A 16,409-nucleotide genomic window follows, 5' to 3' on the forward strand; every position below is an offset into this window, starting at 1 on the left:
GGATCAGACTTACAAAGTGGGTATTAATAAAAGGCCTCAAAAGGAGACGTGTGACAGGTGACTGCAGTAGGAGAACCCTACACCCCATGACAGATGTATGAACCCGGTCACCAGCTGTCTAGAAAGACCTCAAGAAACTTAGTTTCAAAGAAGGATGTGCAGAACCCTGGCATCACACTGTGTATTACACTGTGTATGAGAGCAAAAGCCTCCCCAGCCCCTTCCCTACTCCCCTCCCTCCACTCCCCAGGCCCAACACCCCCCAGCTGAGTTACAGGCAACACTGGGAAAGACACAGTGAGTTCTTAGCACATAAAATAATACAAATCAAGGTGTGAAAGAGGTGCCTTTATTGTGTTTGGTTACTCAATTTACAGTTACACATGTTAAAGGACTCTTGTTAAAGTTACTGAAGTTAATTTAATGTAAACAACGACCGCCTTGTGCAACGTGTGCCAACCAATGCATCAAATACAACTAGGAGAACAGAGTGGACAAATGTTTCCCACAATGATTTGCACAGTACGTTTCTTCAACAAAATAATTACACAAATGTAATTTTTAAAAAATGCAGTTTTCATAAAATAAATAATTCCCATCTGATTGAAGGCTATAAATCAGGACAGAAAATACAGGCAAGTTATTGCATGGAGATCCTTAACCCTCACATTCACCCATTCCCACTGTCACTTTAAGAAAACACTTAATACAAGATACAATTAAATATTTCAGTGATTGCTGTTTATTTCTGAAGGCTTTGAAATCACTCAACATACTATAAAGAATGAAAAAATAAACAGTTCAGAAGCAGATCCTAACTGGACTATGCTGCTTCTCATGTTCCCCTTTACATTAACATTATGACTGTTCTTAGTAATCACACTTGCAAAAATAAATCCTTTGTCCAGTCTGTAAATCTGAAACTCATCCTTTCAAGTCGTTACTGTTGAAGAGTTATCATGAGGTCACAACTTTTAAATCTCAGGTAGGTGGGGTCTTGCTTCTGAGCTACAAACCTTCCAAGCTACAGCTACAAACATTTTCAGCGCCCTGTTCAACACATTCATTTTCCAGAAGTATCAATTTTTTCTCTACTTGGACAAAATCCATCCCCTAAAAGTTACCAGCAGGGTCTATTTCCAGCTCTTTAGCAGGGCACTGTTTCAAGATCATCAAATAGGTAATTCAGGATGTGTTTCAGCTGCTGCCAATCGGGTATGGAAGTAAAAGTACTTCATGCCATGTATAGCAAAAATAAGTGTTCTGGGTTTTTTTAACTATTATTTTTTCAATATGAGAACTAGAACCAAATTGTGCTTTGTTAATGATACAGAAGTTTGCCTCTGTCCTCAGGTGTATGTTTCAGAAAGCCGCCACGGCTCAGTTATTCATGAAAACACTTCAAGAGCTTTACTACCCATACAACACGCCCACAAGTCTCAGGTCCAAGGTGTTTTTCTGTAATGCTCTGCAATACCCTTTACTCTGTAATGCTCTGCACTACCCTTTATTCTGTAATGCTCTGCAGTACCCTTCACACACCCCCTTTTGAGTTCTTAAAATAAAAGGTTGTCAGTTGCCTTTAAATTTAGGCCACTTGAGGCTCAGGAGTGCCAGTAGCCACTCATCAGCCAGGTACCTGTATCTGCCTGGCACAGAGCCATTCCCTGGGCTGTGGAATGGAACAGGAAGCAGAACTTCCCTCCAGCATCCAGGGAATGGAGATTCTCACTGTGAAAAGGCAGAGCAACAACCTCACCAGGAACATGCATGAAAATGGATCCAGAGCCCTGAAACCTCAACATTTACTCTCATCTCTTATTCCCCTCTTAGTCACTAGGGCTACAACTTTACCTTACGGGTTCCACCCCTCCCCCCGCCCTTCACATTTATGAATTCCAAAAGGTTCTTTTAAACAATCAAATTTAACCAAATCCCATGTGATTAGCCACAGGGAGTTCTGGGCTTCCAGACCCTCCTCAATGCAGTACTTCTGTTCAGTGATGAATTTATTGAAATTATGAAAAGTTTCTTTGTATTACTATTGCAACAAGTAAGTGTCGTGCAAAGTAAAGCTTCCAAACGCTTATCTAGGTGTTTGGGTAACCTCTGCAAGCAGACATAACACTATTGGGAATTAAACCTTAAAGGGAAGCAAAAATATAATGGTTTATTTTAATAGAAGGATGGCTGCACCCTTCTCCTAATGATGCACTGAGACCAATTAACCTTACTGCACTTTCCTTAAGTTCCTCTGAAAGGGTACCAGAGCATCAATTTGGACACAAGGGTTCTTAGGAGACACTGGTGGAGACGGGCAGTCAGCTTCAAGGTGAGTACTAACACAACTATCAAAACACCACCACATCATTTAAATTTAATGTAACCAACAGTACATCTTACTTCAGTATGTGGTAAAGCAAAATGCAATTTTAAGAGTAAGAACTGCTTGTTTAGAGAGAAGAGTCTGTTTTGCTAATAAGAGATTTCTATCACTGGTCCTTGTCCTTGATTTCTGTCTAACAAAGGATAAAACTGACCAAAGAGTTGCTAGAAGCCTGCTTGTGATATGCAGCTTACTTTATTACTAAGAGAGTTAAACTCTTTATCTTTAATTGTGGGAAAAGTATGTAGTTTCCATAACTGGAATGGCATTTTCATGCCACTGTTCACAAGGAAAACTTAATTAAGAGGAGTTGCCTGATACAGGTATTCCAGAGACCCATTTCTGGAACACCACAGTTTTATCCTTTCCCTGTGAACGTCACAGCTGAGTTCGATCCCTGTCACTTTAGTCTGATACTGATGGACACTCACCCCTCTCCTGTTACCCCAGCCTTGCACTCATCACACCTCCAACAATCATCTTCTGTCCACTGACTCTTTTTGGTACCATTAGTAGTATTCCTGCAGCTGATCATGGGGAAAAATCAATCCAAATCAAAATTAATGCTCCTTTCCTTTCTCTTCCTAAGAAAAATTTTCCTTGTGGATTTGGGACTCGACTGTTAACATGCAGATGTTTTTGCAGGTATATTCACTACTGTGCAGGTTACCCAAGGTTTGCTCTATCTACAGTGTTCCTCTTGAAGCTGAAGTTGTATCCAAACTTTCCAAACGAGCCTTCTCTCAGAGAGGACGATTCTGATAAAACACTATGGTTCCTTTGCACCAAGACTAGGTGCCTTAATTGTCCAATGGATCACATACCAACACCAATAAACCTCTTAACAAGTCCTGACAAACCCCACATTATTTATAAACTCCCTTAACATATACCAAACAATTTATCACATTTGCTTTAAAACAGTAAAATAGTATGTATAGTCCAAGTAACTGAGGTCATTATATATAAAAATTTATTAGAAGACACCATTCCCATTCTCCATCAGAAAGCTACATACCATTTTGGTGAAATCCCTGACTTTGATTTTAATTTTTATGTTTCCAGGTAGAAATGTTGCAAGTTGTATTTTGACCAAATACTGTACTATGTGTGTTTATTTTCTGGAAACAGGATTGCTTCTCTGGAGATTTTGCTGTCAGCAACTGATTGTCCTTGTGGTTTAAGCCAGAACATTCCTAGGTTAATAAGGAAAAGTTAATTTTAAAACCATTTCCACAAAAAAAAAAAAAAAAAAAAAAAAAATCCCCAAAAGAAACAAGATCCAAATTTATTATCTGAAAATACAAGTTGCAATTAGTACCTTAGCCTCCCATTGCTCTCTCCCCTTCTGAAATAAAAAAGAAATGAAAGATAGTGTTTTCTCTGCACACATCTTTGAGATGTGCCTTCAGGAAGAACCTCCTTTCAAAGCACACATACTCTGAACGACCCAGAGTGGATTCTTTCAGCCACCAATGTCCATGGTGGGGTGTTTTTTCCCCCCTTTTCATTCTCTGTGGGCTCTGTTGTGAGAGTTCAATGAACTACTTAATGCTTCCACATGTAAATGCCAGTCCAAAATGGAAAGCTGGGCTTAAGTCAGGATCTGGCAATTCAAAGACTGGCAGTGGGAGAAGACATGACACTGGTGAGTCTCTAGGACAGGTTGGATATTCACAGAAACACAAGGTTGGAAAACACGTTTAAGATCATCAAGTCCAACTGTTCCCATCCTATGCTAAACCATATCCCTAAGTACCTCATCTACCCTTTTTTAAAACACATCCAGGGTTGGTGACTCAACCCCCTCCCTGGGCAGCCTGTGCCAGGCCCTGACAACTCTTTCAGTGAAACATTTTTTCCTGACATCTAATCTGACCTTGCCCTGGCACAGCTTTGTGCCATTTCCCCTTGTTCTGTCATTTCCCCATCTCCTGTCACCTGGCTGAAGAGACCACCTCCCACCTCTCTACAACCTCCTCCAGTTGTAGGCAGTCATAAGCTCTCCCCTCAGCCTCCTCTTCTCCAGACTAAACATCCCCAGCTCCCTGAGCCGCTCCTCATATAATTTGCCCTCCAGCCCCTTCACCAGCCTGGTTGCCCTTCCCTGGACTCGCTCAAGGACCTCAATGTCCTTCTTGTAGTGAGGGGCCCAGAACTGCACACAGCAGTTGAGGTGCGGCCTCACCAATACCAAGCACAGGGTGGGAGATATTAAGACAGGTAGTAGACCACAAACTTTTAAATTTATGAGACAGTAAGACCATAATTACTGAGAGGAGATGATCTTTGCTTTCTCCTCCAAATAAGTCAGCCTTGTTTCCCATTCTCTGGAAGAAGTACAACTCCCTCCCATCAGTCACGAGATGAGGAGCCTTGCTAGGTATGTTTTGTCTTCTGTACTTTGTTTTGGGTTTTAAACTAGATCATCAGAGGGCTTGGCATCAAATACAGTCCATGCCTCACCAGAAAGTTCCTCACCAGGTCAGCGTGCCAGGCATGTGCTAGGAAACCTGAGGCTCACTTAGGAAAAGAAGCTGCAGGTGATTTTTCCCTAAAACAGCGTGGCTTTTTCTCCACTGGCACACATATAAAAAATTAGTTAAAAAAAGAAAAAAGGAGCAGGAACAGCAGACACAAAAATAAGAGACAGACTACAACACATCAGAAGGCATGTGCAGCCTTCCAACCAATTCATGGTCATGCTTCAGTTTCCTCTGAAATCACCTTTGCCTTTGTCACAGAACACAGTAACTCTATTGCCAGCTTACAGTAATGGTCCTGCATTTATTCCTTGTTTTCAACATAATACTTAAACAAATGCTACAGTTCATGTGCTCTCTGTTATCACCTGACAGACTCTCCCCTCACTCAGGCTCCCCAAACCCAAACAAAACAGGATGGATGCTTCAGATGGGAAGCCTGTCAGCTCTGTACCACCGTTTGACCCCTACCTTCGTTCTAAGAAGCTGAGATTTATTCTGAAACACATTCGTGTTCACGTCGTTTTCTCTGCAACTGTTTTCAGCCCCCGCAGTATCCATGATGCTGCTTCCACAAGTCTGTGTGTTATAACCACTGTCCACCTGAAATCAAGAAGCAGGGCTTGAAAAACGTACTGCAAATCCATCACCAATAGACCCCTTGGATTCTCATACCTCGCATTTGATTAACAGAAGTTAATCCAGCAAACCAACTACCATCAGTTAATAGCAAAAGCAGACTGCAAACGGGTCTGTCAGGATTAGTTTGGATCAAGTAAAACTTTTTACTGTACATCACAATTTTTATTGCTGTGCTGACTCCACTGAGAGAGGAAAAAGGGGGAGGGGGGGGGGGGTGGAGAATAAACATTGTAGCATCACTTGCAATGCCACATCCAGTTAGAGAAAATAGCCCATTACTTCCACAAAGGTACACTCACTAAGCTAGTATTTCAAGCTCAGTTCTGGGGAGATGCAAACCCAACTAAAACGTGTACTTTTTTTACCTGAATACTGCTGTTGTCACAAGGAATCACGCTGCTTTCTGCAAGAGGCGACATGCACATGCGGGAGTTCTCAATACTGAACGTAATCCCGGTCATAAAGCTGGTGGTCAGGGGTGCGTTGCCGTTGCCCATCGTTTCCTTCATCCAGGTGTGCTCCCCCGACACTTCAGCTGCGTCAGCCATATCTACGGTGTTGTTTTCCTTGGAGCCTTCTATATCACGGAAGGCCGACAGCCTCTGATGACACGCTTCCGAGTGATCCGGCGCGATGGAGACAGTCGCCACCACCAGACGCGCACCACGGGCAAACGCGTCACCGTCCGGCTGGCACAAGCTCATTCCCTTCTCCGCCTCCGGGAACCGAGCGTCTGCTGGAGAAGCGTTTTCCTCATCTTCCTCACCCTCGCCGTGATCCTCAACTGCAATTGGTATTCTGATGACGGAGGTTTGGTACTGGCTGGCTCCTCTACAGGCTCCAAGCCTCATCGGGGAGCAGTTCTTAATTGGAGAGCAACCGTCGACGTACGGGCTCCGCGTACTCGGGGGTGTCATTCTGTTCGAGGAGGAAGAAATATCTGGGGAACGAAATGTAAACGGTCTTTGGTCTGTCCACAGGGGAGAGAAAAAACAAGCAAGCAAAAACAAAAAAAAAAATCAAAAACCAACCCAAAACAAAACCGATGTCACTGCATTAGATATCATATGGAGTTAAAAATCATCCTCAAAACCCTGTAGTCCTTTGGATAATTATACCCAGCTATATAGTCTCTCATAGAGCACCACTTCCTGGCTACAAGGGATATATATGTATATGATGGTAAAAGCAAGTTTTTACCCCATTTTTACCACCATATTCGTTTCCTATGACACAGCATGTTGGATCAGAGCTCTTGCATTTTTAAATGGCAAGCAATACCACACACTGTTCATGGGAAACATGTGTTGAGGCTGGTTCTGTAGCCTCTAAATATATATATATCTAGTTACATGCATTCTATGACTTTTTTTTAAAATAAAAAAATGGGTAGCACTAAAACTCTCAAGAAATTTAACCTATGCATTCTCCATATATAACAGCGCTGAAACACCACAAGGTCCATCAGAGCAAAGCCATATATAAACATGGCATTAAATGTTTCCAGGCAATGGAAGAAACATGGAATACTAACGGTCTCCAGAGAAATGAGGGCACAAAATGTTCATGATTTCTTCACTAGTCAGTTTTATTTCAAATAATCTTGATCACATGATCTCAAAAACTCAAGCTAAACCGTCTTTGCACAATTAAAACACTTCAGGACAGGCTAAACCAGAATTGTGAGCTGACCTAGTTCAGGTAAATGGCTTTAAAACCTCTCCTCACACTAGATTAATCTTTTATTTCCCATTCCTGCTAGGTCTCAATTCCTTCTTCCAAAACATTTTTCCCACGTTGGTTTTTTTGCAAGCAAATACACTTTATTGCTTCACACCATTAAGATGCTTCATCTCTAAACAGTAAACGTGTCATACGGAAGGAAACTGCTGGTCTGCCAGGCACAGCAACTTGCCTCCAAACAGAAGAAAGTTCCAGCAAGAACACAGCGATTTTGATAATCAAAATATATCAGTCAAGAAAGACCAATACACATACAATTACACCATACCTGACAGGGGTGTCTTTCTTATATGAAAAGCAATTGGTGAAAAAGCAGGAGAACCATTATGTGCAGGAGACCTCTCTGGAAACGTGGGACTGGTTATGCTTCCAAGACTGTAAGCCCTTGTTCCTCCCTGAATAGGACTTGAGGAAAACTGACCCTTCAGGTTTAAAGAAGAAAAAAAAAGAAAAAGGGGGAAAAAAAGGAAAAAAAGCATTTTTTAGAACATGAACTTTGACTGATGTGTATATGTAAAAACTGTTCTGACAAAAAACCTCAATATAGCAGCACTGAAGAAAACCAATCCTGTACAACTGTGCAATGACCATCTCTATCACTAGTTTACCTTAAATATTCCAGCTGCAACTCTTCTCTTGGACTTTACACCTTCAAAACGGAACAGAGCAATGGACTCAAGCCTCAGACTGTCATGCAGTATCAACTAAGACTATAATATCTGTTATATTTAAGAACTGGGAAAAGCCAAAACAGGGAATTAATGCCATTTGTGTATACAGTCGAGTATTTCTTACTCCTGACAATTCAGCCACTATTTATGCTGCAATGGAATCCATATTATCTGAATTATTTACCTTGGGAACAGACAAAATATGTTCTCTTAAGAAAAAAGAATAGCAGTTGTGATCTTGCTTAAGAGTATGTTACAAAAAATGACTTCCAGCAGTATAATTATGTTGTAGGTTACTGGTGAGGACTGTTCTTTATAAATATTTAAGCCATACCCTTGCTGGGGTACCTTCTTTCCATGCACTTCATCTGCTAAACTAATTAAACCATACCACCTAAACCAGTTTAGCTATGCTATGTCCACCTGGGAATAAGATTCATCTTGCTTAATTTTAAAAAAACAGACATTATGTTCCATGCTCTAAGGTAACAAATGTCTGTTCATCAGAAATCTCTGGTCAATGGAAAAGGAAAAAAAGCATATTTAGCACTGCATTTAAATATCTACAAGTCCTTTCTCCCACCAAAATGAGTTTATGAGCTATAAGGGAAATAACTGCATCACCTGTTCATGTGAAATAGTATTTTAGATGGCACCTCATGGACTTAAAATGGTCTTTTACTGTTCAGTTTATTAAAAAAGAAAAGGTTTCAACATGCATTCAGAAAGTCTTATGTACATATCAATTCCTACTTCCTTTTCAAAAAAGAAAATTAAATCATAACTCCTTCTATTAAAAAGAATAGCACAGCATAATAATTTGATGTAATAAAAAGTCAGGAATGTATTCTTTCCAGACATTTTTGCTCACAAGGAGGGGAAAAAAGCCCCAACACAAAAAACCCTACCACACTACAATTTTGATCAAATACCCACTCTCTCATAAAGCAGCTGTAGATGGTTGTTCATCTCATGAAGTCTGTTAGAACACAAGAGTTGGTACAGCTTGCTCTCAGATCTACTCTTGTGCCAGCTAAGTCCCAGCCAAGTCCCAGCCCATCCAGCCCAAGACAGGCTACTTACTGAACTAGATGTTTCCAGAGGGCTTCTGCACCGAACTGGAGATATATCAATTGAACAGAGCACTCCAAGTGGCTGACTACAACACGGACTATGCAGGGAAGGGGACAAACACCCAGAAACACTTCCATTTTCTTCCAAAAATAGCTTTCTCCTGAGTGATGAAGAGCTCAGATTTTCCTGAGACTGATCTGCAAATTCATCAGTTCTAAAATATTCACCTAGAAGGGTGGAGAAGTTATTTCCAATAAGCATGCAAGGAAAAAAATTTAAAAACCCTTCCACTATAGAGACAATATATAATTAAATTAAAACAGTCATTCCAATTTACCAATAGAGGAATGAATTAATCTGATTTAGGCACCTATCCCAAAGGACCACTTATCATTACAAAACCTCCACTGTCTACCAAAGGTCTACTACTGCACATCATCCTTTAATAAAGTCTGCATTTAAAGAGAACCCAGAAATATTGGTAGATTTTTTCCCCCAAGTTTGTATTATTCTTCATATTTGAATTGTGAAAAAGGGGCTATTACACTAGCCAAAAAAAACCCCTAGATCCTTGTTCAGGTCTCCCATATGATTTTTGATGGTCACTGTGATACAGCCAAAGGCAAACCAGATTCCACTTGGAAGACAATCAAAGCAGTTAGCAGTTTACAGTAGAAAAGCATACAGATGTTAAAGACCCATTAAAATATGCTGAGGGTATTTTAGCTTTTTCCTCTTTTTCTATTCTAAAGGGATATATCTTGCAGAAAAAAAACCCCCAGGAACTTATGAAGTATGCATTGGTGTTTCATTTGTTAAGATGAAACACAAAAGCAATAGATATGGTTCTGGTTTTTCTGTTTTAACTTTGAAGACCCACAATCAGGGTTGTGAGCTCCACTACTGGGATAGGAGCACACAGCTCTGAGCTGGCCATACCCACTATTCCCATACACAAGTTGCAAGAACAGGACTCTTCAGCCCCCTTGCCTGAGAAGTTGGCAGATAACTGCTTGGTACTGCAATTATCATCAGACAGTTAATTTGGACTCTTGTCTCCCCACTGAGTGGTGATGGCTTTTTTTTTTTGTTTTTCCTTGGACACCATGCAGCTTCTGGTCACCACCATGGCTTCAGTTACATGAACAGCACTAAATTATAGTGTAGCTTTGCTTGAGGCAAGGTCAGGCTACGAGCCCCATGGCCAGAACAGCTCTGCTAAGTTAAACAACTGCTCGATTTGGGGAGGCAGGAGGCATCTTCTTCTGACTGCCTTTTTTGCATTCAGAATTGCTACTCAGTTTCTAGCTGCCTTCAGTATCCCTCCTCTTTTATCCTTATGTCTACACTCAAATCATATCATTTAAGTCAGACATCCCATGCAACGTGCAATAAATGTCTATTTAGGGCATATACTTAAAATTTTCATTAGGTTTTTCTTTTCTATTCAGACATTTGTAATAAAGTTTGGGTATTACGTGACATACCTAGTATTTTCTCTAAATTAAAATCCACTGGCAAAGACAGTACTGTCTGACAGGCAGCTGCAATGAATAAAACCAACAAAATTAGTTTGCAGAGATCTTTCAGTACAACTGTAAAAACAAAAATTCACTTTCAAATCTTGTTGCAATCAAGCTGTTTCACTCACAGTTGCAATAAGAAAATGTTAATTAAAAGCTAGGATTCTGATTTGGCAACACTACATGTAGCACACTCAGGCCTAGAGGTAAAAAAACCCCAAACAACCCAAGGGTTGTAATATAAAAGCCTCTAGAGAGACATTCTTAAATGAGGAGAGTTCTCTGAAGAAAGGAAGGATTCAAAAGGAAAATGCAAGGAAGATCTTAAAAATACCCCAGGGAAATACATTGTTTATCTAAAATTAAATAGTTTAAAAGATGTCTTAGGATTTCTGCTACTTATTTGGTAGAGAAAATAATCAAGATTCTCTAATCCAAAATGATCCAACACATTAAAGGTTTCTTGAAACTGTAATTTACCTGCAAACCTAAAGCTTATATTCACTTTTCAATTCAGAAAAAGTAAATACATTGAGTTGGAGAAAAAGCATTCTACAAAGGACTTCAGTTCTTACTTCTGGAAAAATATGGAGGGGTATAAAAGAATTAAAGTACTATGAGAAATGGATACCAAACTAATGGTACCATATGAAATTATTTCTACAAGAATGTTAACAAAAAAAAACCCAGTCCCTTTTGAAGTTAAATAGCGATTAAAGAATGGGTTATTTTGCTTTAGAGAAAGCCTGTAATTTCAGACACTGGTAAAAGTACCCACCATTGGTTTTCCCAGAGTGCAAAGGTAGCTGTCTTCCAATTGGAGAGATGTTATTTAGGTCTATGGCTGTAAAACAGGTATAAACTTCAATTTAAGCATGACTTGCATATACATTTTTGAAATCTAGCAGCAGTAACTTAGAATATTTAACACAACTGAATAAAATTTTCACATCAATGTTTAGGAGAGATTAGGAAGGTTACCATTATAGCTGATTAAGAGAACTTCAGCACCTTTCTGTTCAAACAAAGCCCAGTGAACTAGCATCAACTTTGCCCAGATCTTTCCTCCTGCAGCCTTCTCTACATTACAGAGATTTTAAACAAACCCAGACTACCCAAACAGGTTGTGCTCAAGTAAAACACATTCCCAGAAAATCATGCAGTCTGGACTTGAAGACAAGGATGAAGTTCAGGAACACATTAGACCTTTTACTTTCAGCACATACTTCGCTTTTAGGATGTTCTTTGTCCAAGAAGTGATGATTTTACAACAAACAATTAAAGATCCACAAGCTGCATCTCCTTGATAAAATATTTTAATAGTTCAGCCTCTTCCAAATCTTGCAAAAATACACACATTTATTCAAGAATCCCCTAGTTGATAATTTCTCTAAAAACTAGATAATTGTGGCTGGACACACAAAAGTAACTTACATTTAGTTGAATTAATCTGAGAAACTTGCTTGCCTTCATGTTCAATCCAAGGAGAAGGAACTATGAGTCTTTTTGTGAAAAACTAGAGTAGAATAGAAATAATCCATCTGAGCCTTTTTAAAAATTGGAGACTCTCAGATTAGTACTCTGAACAAGAAAAAAATTAAGTTATACCTTTTGCTGCTCACAGATCTGTATTTTAAAAACTTTAACTCTTCCTTCCCCCAAACCTACAAAGATAGTCATCACTTATGCCCAAAATGTATTTAATTATTTCAGGCCCAGAAAGATTAAATAAAATACAATTTGATTTGAAGAAGACCCCATGTTCTTTACAGCCCATACCTCTTTCAGTCTGCAGAGTGAAAACTGTACAAAAGACAACACTCATTAAAAATTTAAACTACCTCTACCATACTTAGTGCACAGTAGTTGAAAAACTACTTTGTTAAATTGTTGCATTTTTACAAATGAGGTATTTTGCAGAAGGTCTAAAGAGACACTGCAGGAATGGTAAAAGAAGTGGCAGACTGAGGCTTTTTGGCAATATTATCATTGTATCTGACTAAACTGGGTAGCAGTGAAACACCAGCACTTCAGTCTTTTTCTTTGAACCAGAAATACTATCTGCTGTCACCGTTGCATTCCAGATGAACGCTGTTATAGAGCTTCAAGAAGCACACTGCAAGTCCTGTTCTCACAGTAACAGCAAGACTCCAAGCAAATGAAAAAACAAACCAGCTTGGAATGCCAAAATATTAAAGGCACAATTTTTAGCAGAGACGTTGTTTCCTGATGTTCAGCTGCATAATCCATTATCTGATGCCCCAAAAAGAAGAAATATCCTTTTAAATGCTGATTTGGAACAGCAGAGAATCTTAGCTGCAGGTTAATTACACAGCACCTTTATAGAACCATAAAGCAGCTTTTGTTTATAGGGACAGAAACTGGTAACAGCATGACACAAAATAAAAAGGCCACTAAGCGTTTCACTAAGGAACACTTGCCTGTCAGAGTCTTACTGTATTTTATTGTGAATTGAAAGAATACTGAAGATTTCTATAGTGAAGACTTGAAACCCTGCTTTTTGTTCTCTGCTAGACAAGTGTGGAGTAACGAATAAAATGAAAAGTGAACAGGAAGAATTACAAACTACCAGAAGAAAGTCTTCAAGGTTCTGATACATTAAGAACACAATAAGAGAAACTAAGCTACCTAATGCTAACAGTTACTTTAAACCCCAAAATAATTTAAGGTAAAAAATAATTATTAACTATTTGTAAGAGCTAACTTACAGCTACATTCTCAGTAGCTAAGCAACATGAAAGAAAAAATCTGCTGGTTTGACCTACAGGTGTGTGAAAGAATATGGGAAGAAAAAGACCATGTGGATTCCTACTACAACATCAGGGAGTGAGGATACAAAATTACTTTCTTACTCACCAGAAAAATATAACATGGTTCTGGGCTTTGAAATCCTATAATAGATGTGGATCTTTGTCTAGGTATGTAGCTAAAACAAATCAACACTTGAGAGTACAGAAAGTTTTATTACCTCCTCAATGGCTTTTTGCCGTCTGTCTTCTGTCTCCTTATCAATTCTAAGTAACAAATGAAAAACAACTCAACTATCAAAGCCAGCACATTAGAAAAAAAGTCCAACCATGTAATCTTTTGCTGATGCCTAAGAGAGAAATATTACAAATGAAGTTGCAATAAACCCCAAATATGATGTTTTTGCTGTTATGTACAATAATCTCATACTATACATTTTTAAATATAAATCTACTGCTCAGTTACTGGAGTTAGTTCATTTGAAAAAGGTACTTATTTATAAGTACAGGTTTGCAAATCTATTTACTCCTTTTATCAGCAAGTACTTTTATCTGATCAAAAACCCAAACATAATTGATCTTCCAAAACAATTCATTATATTGAATTTGTCATATTAACAGATCTTACTATTAGAATTGCCACGAGATTAGGCGTAACAGAAGCTCACTGCAAGATGAGCAGAAATAGAAAACCTGAGCTGTAAGGAAGAAAAGGGCAACGCAAGATAATTGCACAATGTTTGCATACTCAAATTCCTGACACAGACCCCTTTCCCAGCACAGGATTCTCCCTTTCAGATAGTTGGTCTGACATATTTTCTTCAGTTCTGGATGCATTAGTGTATTTCAGCAAAAATCCATTACCACGTTCCTTTATACAGCTTTTAACCTTCTTTTTTTGTTGTTAAATGCAGTTACTTCAACCATCTCCTAATAACATGTGAGACTCTACATTTATACTTCCTTTAAAGGTCACCTTTAAGTCTCACCTTTAGTTACTTTATGTAGTTCATAAGCTTTGAAAACATTCAATAATCATTATCTTAGCTGAATCACAAAGAATTAGTATACCTGAATAATTTTAGAAATCAGTCAGATAACAGATATAATTAAGGACACAAACACATGTAGATCTACTTATTTAAACATAAGCTTCCCCTCACAGCGCTCTTCCTTTGATGGTAATCAGACTTTGATTAGATCTGCAGTACTTGGACATCCCACCTTAACTATGCCTGCCTAGATGATGCTAAAGCAATAGTTCTGTGCAACTGTCCTCATAAAATTCAGCTATTGCATAAAAAAAGAGCATAAAATCATCATATATTTATGCATAGTGGACCATGAGTAGTAAGGATCTTTACAACCTCAGATTCCAAAGGAGAAAAAGGGGAGCCAAGAAAACACTTCATAGATCTCAGTATTGAACACTCTGGGAAAATTGTGCAGTGACAAGGACCAAGAAAGGTAGGTTGGCAATAATCATTAGCAAGACATTTTCTTGCTTCTGCTGACCTCTTTGATCTGGCTGTCTTCCAAACTGCAATCAGAGCAGATCAGCAGTTCTTAACATTAAAAAGAGCGAGACAGAGGCAGCCTCATCTCAATATTAGATCTACATCAGGGACACATAAAAATCTATGTTAAAAGATTTAAATAAGAAGTCTTTAACACTGTGTTGAAAGGCCAATAAAGCAAAAGAACAGTGTCCTAGTATTCAAAGGTAACCACATAAAACCAGATGGCAAGTTACCTTGCACAACTCAAATACATTGCCTGGCGTCGAACATCTTCCGAGTCAATTTCCACAGGATTTATTAGAGCAAGCTGATCAATAGACCATCGGAATTTCCCTGGTGTCTAAAAAGAAAAATAAGACATCTTAATGCTTGCTAGTTGAAAAAGATGAAAATAAAACTGGAGGATAAATCTCAATTGAGCAACACAATCATAACTTCCACATAGGTTTGGTCAAAGGCAATCAAAACAGTTTCTATTTACATCTACTTAAAAAAAGAGAGCAAGTAAAACAGGCTTCTTGATCCTGGTAGTGATATTACAATGATTTACAAGATAAAGTGGAAGGTTATAGCTAATATTTACAAAGAGCTCAATTTCTGAGCACAGATCTACTAAAAAGACAGAACTCGGGATAAAATTTAACTGCTTCCAGATTGCCATAACCAAAATTCGGTTCCCATGAAAACCCAGTGTCCATATCTAATCCAAGTTACCCAAATATCAGAGCAGCCTTCCTTTCACCTCTACATGAGGAGTTGCAGCCCTGTATGCATCACACAAAGTCTCACCCGTAACGCCATGCACAGTTCACAACAAAACCAAGTTCTGAAACAAAACAGCTTCACCCCTTTATTTAACACTTGAATACAAAATACTGTTCCAATATCCATCTGCAAAATACAAGTGGATTTAAATTTTATTGGCATCCAGCCAACTAGTTTTGTTTCACTTTAAGTAGGACAAGAGCACCACATGCAACAACTATTCTTTATCTCCTTTCAACTGGTTTTGGCACTTTGTGGGTGCATATATGTATATACACAAGCACCAATCTACTCATATGCCTGATACCTAAAGAAAAAACCCCACATCAGGAAGGTGGACAAAGTGACAGTGTTAAAAGCAGCATACTCCTGTAATCAGAAGACATGCCAAATGCAACCAGAACTTTTTGGCTTAGTATATACACAGGTTGCCCAGGGAGGTGGTGGATGCCCCCTCCCTGGAGGTGTTCAGGGCTGGGTTGGATGGGGCCTTGAGAAGCCCGGTCTAGTGAGCGGTGTCCCTGCCCATGGCAGGGGGGTTGGTACTTGATGATCTTTAAGGTGCCTTCTAACTCAAAGCATTCCACAGTTCTGTATGTTAGCATCCACTAAATAAAATACACTTTTAAAAGGCATTCCTACTACTGTACAGTTACGCAGCCAAAGAACAGATCTTACAGATGAGGATTTTGTTGATTTAAAGACCAAAGGACTGGAGACAATCTGCTCCTGGAGAGTGTAATAATCACTGGGACTTTCAAAAGGATTCAGGACCGTGACTCGCCCCGGAGTTTCTGGTGTTATCTGCATTTTCGCTTCTTTTGTATCACCCAT

General features: G+C 39.1%; 1 protein-coding gene across 1 annotated transcript; it reads right to left on the reverse strand.

The window, feature by feature from the left end:
* Positions 1–3,432: 3,432 nt before the first annotated feature.
* Positions 3,433–16,409, reverse strand: BORA (BORA aurora kinase A activator; the record flags this gene model as incomplete). Its single annotated transcript, XM_084273714.1, has 11 exons — positions 3,433–3,582; positions 5,341–5,472; positions 5,877–6,481; positions 7,523–7,676; positions 9,009–9,226; positions 10,487–10,543; positions 11,301–11,366; positions 11,957–12,038; positions 13,512–13,557; positions 15,044–15,150; positions 16,254–16,409. The coding sequence occupies 11 exons, from the start codon at positions 16,407–16,409 to the stop codon at positions 3,433–3,435; spliced, it is 1,773 nt and encodes a 590-aa protein (XP_084129840.1).

This window comes from Gallinula chloropus (genome assembly GCF_964237585.1).
Source record: "Gallinula chloropus genome assembly, chromosome: 1".
NCBI classification, from domain to species: Eukaryota; Metazoa; Chordata; class Aves; order Gruiformes; family Rallidae; genus Gallinula; species Gallinula chloropus.